At 38.7% G+C, this 7339-nt stretch overlaps 1 protein-coding gene across 1 annotated transcript; it reads right to left on the bottom strand.

The window, feature by feature from the left end:
• Positions 1 to 2068: 2068 nt before the first annotated feature.
• LOC138006116 (dickkopf-related protein 3-like) lies at positions 2069 to 7332 on the bottom strand. Its single transcript, XM_068852280.1, has 5 exons — positions 7086 to 7332; positions 5535 to 5670; positions 4290 to 4479; positions 3362 to 3520; positions 2069 to 2722 (listed from the first exon to the last, which is right to left on the bottom strand). Exons 1-5 carry the CDS (start codon positions 7230 to 7232, stop codon positions 2674 to 2676), a joined length of 681 nt encoding a protein of 226 aa, XP_068708381.1. The 5' UTR covers positions 7233 to 7332; the 3' UTR covers positions 2069 to 2673.
• Between the last annotated feature and the right edge of the window lie 7 nt (positions 7333 to 7339).

Below are 7339 nucleotides of genomic sequence, written 5' to 3'. Positions count from 1 at the left end.
TAGGGGCTCTTGGGTGTTAAAGGGTTATTGAAGGTTAATTCGAGGAGATTTTAGATTCTGTAGCTATAGCGCAAACACTTTAACGGGCTGCACGGTTCCTAAGGTATTACATTGGTTTGTGTGACCTTTGATTGTTTCCGCTGTTAGTCAAAAGTAAATATTGGTAAATTTCTGAGTATTTAAGATAATTGACCAATTTTGCTGATGAAGTTAATGTCAGTGGTTCAATGATTAAGATGTCTTCAACCACTTCAAAGCTATTGGCGTTAATTGTTCTTACCACAATCAGTTTTTAACAGCACATATTCGGTGAGTCACGCACGATTTAATTTTTTGCACCCCTTTATAATGAACGTGTATTTTGGGCATACTGAGGAGGCTTTAGCTACTTTCTGTCTATTTCGTTAACTACGAAACTGATTTTAAATTAAACACCTAAAAGATCCGGTCAACCGAGCAATACGCGTTTCTCTTCTGGTCAGATATCTCAAAACAATGCGCCAAGCCTGAATTTCGTTCACTTGTTGCACTCCTGTGTAAGAGAAGAACTTAGTGTAATGTTTTAAGGTACCAAGGTAGTCCACAAAGGCTTTAAAAGAAAGAGATGTTATCCGAAGCACACGCGCACTTCACGATTGCTCGCTTTTCCCAATCTCATTCGCATTCCGGGACATAAGGAAGGAAAGGAAAGAAAAGGAAAAGACCTTTATTTAAAAGTGTATAGTTCTAGCGCTGGGGCATTAATTGGAGACACTGTAAACTGAAATCAACAATTAACACAAATCAAAGCAAACGTTGGTTTTGAGGAGAGGGGAAAACTGGAGTACCCGACGGAAAACCTCTCAGTGGAGAGTACAAAACCAACAAACTCAACCTACGTATGACTTCGAGTCTGGGAATCTAACCCCGGGCCACATTGGTGGAAGGTGAGTGCTCTCACCACTGCGCCATCCTACATACTACAACAAGGCATTCACAGTAGAACAGAAAGACAGAAAGAAAAAAGCACTTCCTTTAGAAAGGAACGAGAATTTACACCTAATTTGTGTATTCTACCTTAAGGCCCATGAACGATGGAACACAAGCAACATTGTGATTTGTGATGAAGGAGGAAAAGACTGGCAGGGTGGAGCAGGGTTGAGAATCAGCGCACATAAGCTTGACTCTGACTCACAGAACGGCTACAACTAGGTGGACATAAAATGCTGTGCAAGGTGGTTGGGGGCGAATGTTCTCACCCCTTGGCCGGCCATCTTTACTCCCCGCAAGCAATGCATGGAAAAAAGGAATAAAAGAGTTAATTACGTTGTTTATTTCTTGTGTTTGAGAAATAAAAACGTAAAAGTCAACCCGTATGCGACCAACAGCCGTTGCTTATCCCTGTTTAAAGACCCACCTTCAACCGACAGGTATTGCGTGCCGTGGAACAATTTTCAGCAATGCGAAGTTCCATAACAAAAACAAACGGCGGATAAGAATGTCGGTTGAAGGTGGGCCTTTAAGTTTTGTGAGTCACTAACAGCATTGCGGCCTTTTTCCACTTCCTCCCCTTCACCCCCCCCCCCCCCCCCAATCCTCCCCTTCCCCTTTCTCTGAAGGCAGCAGAGCCAATCACCTACCGTAAAGCAGCAAATTCCTAATGCATTGTAATTATGCATAGGAAATGGTCCAGGGGCAAAGACTGTTCCCTTCAACTCTGGGGCATAACTTGACCTACAGATTTATCGTGTTCAAGAGTGAAGATGAAAACGTAACACCTGCCGAATAACACACGACGAAATGCTAAACGGACTGCAGTCGACCCCGAGGGCTAACTAATCGTAGAGACACAATAGACTGATTCGTTCGGCTGACTCAATTTTGTACCCAATTCAAATTTCTCGGGGTTAAGATTCTTTGTGTGTTGAATTTGCATGATAATGTAGCATCCGCATTTAAATGATACGGAAATACTTGGAACAAAACGTTTTATTCCCAAAGGATTTGAATTGGGTACAACATTGAGTTAGCCGAATCGGACTATCATCTCTAGCGTGTTTGAAAAACTATGTAAAAAGTATATCTTTTTAATTAGGAAAAAGTGATTTATTGTCCTTCACTGATAGCCACCCTTTGTGTTTAATTTACCTCTTATAATTACTGTTATTGTATACTTTTCACCAAAATTAACATCAGACGACGAACAAAACCAGTTAAGGTACTATCTATCTACTATTTTACAAAAACTAATAAATAAGATCATCACGTAGTGAAAGAAAAACGTCTTTCAATTTACTGGCCATGCGATAAATGTCAGTTGATCAGTTCGGACAAAGAAAGAATTTGAATTAGTTCTCAACTTTTCTACGTCTTAGCGGAAAACTGACATGGTACCAGACTAACAATATTAAATGTTGCATCAACGTTGTCCTAGTGAAGACGGCCTCCCAAATTAAAAACAGAGCCAAAAAATGTGGAAAATTCATTACACCATTTTTGGTCCTTGAGATATCATACGATCTGTAATTTCAAATGCTCAGCCGGATTTTTCTCAAATGTACAATGATCAAACTCGAGCAGGCGTGAATTATTGGCACAGCCATAATTTTGTGAGAAATCTAATCCATGCCTCCATTCATCATTAGTAAGCCATGGATGTTAAAAAAATGTATTGCACTTCCTTTCCCATAAATATCATTTCTTGTCGTCCTCTTTCACACAAATCTCATGTACGCCAAAGATACTGAAAATTAAAACAAGGACAAAAGTTGTTAGAAGAGAGATTCATCTGTTGCACTGCAAGGAAACTTTTGTACAAGGAGTATATGCAGTCAAGGTTCTCCCGTTCACTCAATTCAATCGTATCTGGAAGTAGGGGCGAACCGTTTTTGCGAGAGAGGCAATTTGGCCGAATGCTTAAGTCAGGTCGCCGGCTTCTAGATCTGGCGGCTCTGAGTTCAAATCTCGCTTTGGTGTCCGTTTTTTTATCTGAGTGTAATTTCGCGATGGCATATAAAAAACTCGACTCCAAAGATGGCAAACAGTTTCATTCCCGCCAGCTGTTGGTATCATAAAGAGTTCCGATAATTTCTGTCATTTCATTCCCTGCATATCTAATAGCGATCCTTGCGGTTCATTAGCGAAATAACAAAGGAGGGAAATTGCTATTAAAAGGATCATGATTGTCAAATTTGTCTGAGTCACTCAGACAAATTTGACACGGTGACAAACAAGTATTGAAACTGTTTTTTCATTTTAAGCTTTTACATGTATTTTATTTTCTCAGTTTTTAATTTGCCGAGATTTAGGTTATTGGCTTCCTCGCCCATTTTCCCTGGTCTTGCTCTTTTATCAGGATGCATTTGAGATAACTTAAACTTACCCAACTTGCTTACAGACCAGTCCCGCCTTGCATGGCCCGCACGCCTGTTGAAGTTGAGCTCCAATGTAGACATTTTTGAAGAAGTTGATTGGACCACACACCATATTTTCTTCCAGAGGAGGTTTGCAAATCGATATATGTGGATTGATAGCCGACTCTCTAACAAATAATAATAATTATTATGATAATAATAATAATGATGATAATAATAATAATAATAATAATAATAATAATAATAATAACACTTATTATTATTATTATTATTATTATTTATATTTTTATTATTGTTATGTGAAGTTAAGTTGCTTATCAAACTGCAATGTTCTTCCTAACTTTCATTTCATTTTCCTTCCGCATTTCAAATATATGACATTTCATATCCTCTGAGGTCTGTCCTTTTACTTTACAATGTTTGCAGATTCTTGCAGAATATGCACAATCTAAATGGGCTACATATAAACAAAATTTGTAGGAGAATATTTGAAAGTCATATATTGCTAATGTGGATATAAAACGATTTTTGCAGTTTTAGGGTATGTCTTTTTCATATCCCATCACATCATATTCTCGTAGGATAATGTGCGAACTCGTTATCTACCGTCTCCCAGATGGTCAGTGGCCGAGTATTAAAACTTAATTGGATATCTTAAGCCTTTTCTGCCAGAGGCCACGATCTCTCGCTAACAAAATCACGACCATACCTATAGAGTGTTTTCACTCATGTGATCAGTAACCTTGTTTTTCCACCAAGCTTAAGACATACATGAAAAAGAGCTCAATTCGCGGAGGATTAGTTAGGGACACCAACATGGCCGCCGTTCCTTTGTTTAGGGACACCAACATGGCCGCCGTGACGTCACGTGAAAACACTCTGTACTTTAATGTACATAGTTCCCGACGAACCTAGAGGGGGTTGCTTGTTACGAACCTCACACAACATGTTCCAGGAGGATCTCTACAGTCATCATGTCGATCGCAAAATGTCCCAGGAGCACCTGCAGCCGCGTCCTTTTTACATCGACCGTAAGTGCACTGCCCTTTGCAACACTGACCATTTTGAGTGCAGGCGACGTTTTCCTTCAGACAGTGAACACAGAGAAACATGTGACAATACCTTCCTGCAATTAAGGAGAACGTTATCATCATCCTTGCAATTTTGTAAGATTCAGATATTTTTGCTTTGTACTATTTACAAACAACCGAAAAAATGATACCAAAGAGGAAAAACTTGTCGGGTGCAAAGCATCCAAAGTGGCTAATGCTTTGGCTTAAGTCACTGTCACGTGGTCATTAAGATCATCATCATCAACATAATCGACATCATCTTCACTTGCTCTCTGACAAGGCATATGTTGCTTATGGTCGCGAGCATTCAGTAGATTGCGCTTTATCGGATGCGTCTGCATGGAATGTTGAATCCAAAGGACGCTTATTGGTTGCTTATATTCACAGTGAATATTCTGAGCAACTGATCTAATTTTATTATCTATCGGACATGAAATCAAAGGTATTTTGAGATTACCTTTTGTTGCTAAAGTAAATTACCATTTATATGCACCTTTTGTTACGCAATTATTGGTGTTTCGGACTATAGACGAAATTTAGATGTGATTTTTCAGGTGTCTATTTTAAGAGACAATTGTTTAAATTGTCCAGTTAAGCCTGGTTTACACTGTGACGTAAGCATAAGCATAAGCATAAACATAAACAAATGCATAAACCTAAGCTGTGTGAACGAGGAGTAATTTAAGCATAAACATAAGCATTAGAAAAAGAAATCGTTTTCATTTTCTTATGCTTATGCCAATGCTTATGCTTATGTCACGTTAATAACTATCTAAAACAGTGCAACATAAACATGAGCAAAAGATCGTCCGCCATTTTTGGAAACGTGGCTCGTCCCATTCTCCAGTGGTTTTTTTTTTTTTTCTGGAGCTAACTGTGCTTGCGTATGTTACTTCTCTGATGCTTATGCAAGAAGCGTGAACTTCGTTATGCTTATGTATATGTCGCAGTGTAAATCAGGCTTGAAGTGCGAGGATCACTTCTGCATTTCACACATGTAACATTACCGTTACGTAAAACAGAGTTGTAGATTCAATCATTCTGCCATGACATTCCCTTGAAAGCTAAGTGTTGAAACTGTTTTGAACCACTTCGTCACAGTACCCACCTTGGTCGCAAGGTTTATGTGCATTGCACTCTTGAGAGTAATATCCTGGAGCAAGCATTCGTGGTTGAGCTCTTTCTGCATCCTCACTGCCTATTGATGGCATCTCAGAGTTCATTTGTGGATCTGGCATGATTGCCTAGGATTGCAAATAATAAATATAGCCAATTGGAAGTGAAAGGACAGCCTTATTATAAGTACAAGAGAAGTTGATACACTTACGTCTATCAAATTTTGATTGCATTATTTAGTTTTAAGGACGGTACCTACTATTTAAAGGTATTTTTGCGCGGTTTACTGAATATGCGGAAAAAGCAGATCTCAACAACTGTTATTAAAATCCAAACAGAAAATTGGGGGTAACCACATTCCTTTCCAAATTAGAGCTTAATTATCTCTGAAAAATGCATGGTTACCCCCAATTTTCTTTTAGGATACCAAGACCACTTGCTAAGTTCTGCTTTCTCCGCATAAATTTAAACCTCGCAAAAATATCCCTACATTAGTATGCACTACCGATAGGAAATCCGAGTATCTGGAGATGCCCAGAACGTATGCGCAATAACAATAGTAGGCTCCGTTCTTAAGTAAGAAAAGCCAAAAAAGCGTTTTCACTCTAGGCTTTAGTTTGATGGCATTTAGAAAATGTATACAAGTGGATTCAACGGCAAATTGAGATGGATCTCATAAGTAGGGGTATCCTCAGATTGGCTTTAAATTACTACATACGCCATACTACTACACCCTATGGCTACGTCCCCCTAGGAGATCCGTATAAACCCCCGTTTAACAGACTTCCCTGGGTAACATTCAACTGAGTGGACACAATAATCTAAGAGGCTTGAAATTCTTCGGACGACCACCCGCGGAAGATTGCCTTATCGACATTGGATTAAAAGCTTAATCTAGTCTAGTCTAGTTTCCTTGGTGTGACATGGGCGGCCCCTTGATTTAACGTTCTTTGACCCTTTGGGCTTGTCCCACGAAACATTTGAACCTTCATTTCCTGCTCAATAGTATAGTGCTTTACTATTAATAAGGCTAATGCTGAGTAAATTGAAGTAAGTCGAATGACTAGCTTCGTAGCTTGCTCGTTCCTGTGCATTTGGGTGATTTCTGTCTCCTGAATAAGATTGTAAACATTCAGCAAACTAACATTGAATGTGAAAATCAGTCTTTAACACTGATGAGAGTTTTATTAAACAAATAACTTACTGAGTAAACAAAAATTGAATTTCGTGCTTTATTTCAACAGCTTCATAAAGAATCAATTTGTCGATTAGAATGAAACATTAGCCAAAGTCACTTACCATCCTCTTCGATGTTTTTTTGTGAAACAAACTCTCGCTCAACTCTTTGATTTCACGGATGTTGGAATATTTCGTGCTTTAATAACGCCACTGATTTTGCAAATGTAATTACCAGTCCCGCTTGCTCCTTAATTGCGTTAACCAAACAGTTTCTGTTATATGTTTTCTAGTTGATTTTAGTTAAATAATAGCACCACTGTACGATAAAACACGGAAATTTGTGATGTTCACTTTAATTTCATACCTTTTTAACTCTTTCATCATGGGATGATTTCGTTTCCTTTTTCCATCTTTGTTTTAGAGACGTTTGTTTTCTGGGAATCGCCGACAAGAACCAAAACTGGCTTAATGTAGTAATTATCAAAAGCCACCAATTCGACTTTAACTTCATTCTCCCCCTAAAAGGACTCAGGAAGCCCGAATTTTTCGCGAAGCCCCTGACTATAGCCAAAGGTGAAGATATTTTGTCTAGTTTTAGTTATTATTTCATTTACTGTT

The sequence above is a fragment of the Montipora foliosa genome, chromosome 6 (genome assembly GCF_036669935.1).
Source record: "Montipora foliosa isolate CH-2021 chromosome 6, ASM3666993v2, whole genome shotgun sequence".
Taxonomy (NCBI): domain Eukaryota; kingdom Metazoa; phylum Cnidaria; class Anthozoa; order Scleractinia; family Acroporidae; genus Montipora; species Montipora foliosa.
The sequence above is the reverse complement of the archived record's forward strand: the minus strand, read 5'-3'. Positions and strand labels throughout refer to the sequence as shown.

Coding starts and splice junctions, on each gene's coding strand:
- LOC138006116 (XM_068852280.1), bottom strand. CDS start 7,232: ATGAAGTTAAAGTCGAATTGGTGGCTTTTGATAATTACTACATTAAGC. Junction 4,480..5,534: donor ACATAAACCTTGCGACCAAG/GTGGGTACTGTG, acceptor CCTTAATTGCAG/GAAGGTATTGTCACATGTTT. Junction 3,521..4,289: donor CCTGGAACATGTTGTGTGAG/GTTCGTAACAAG, acceptor ATTATTTGTTAG/AGAGTCGGCTATCAATCCAC.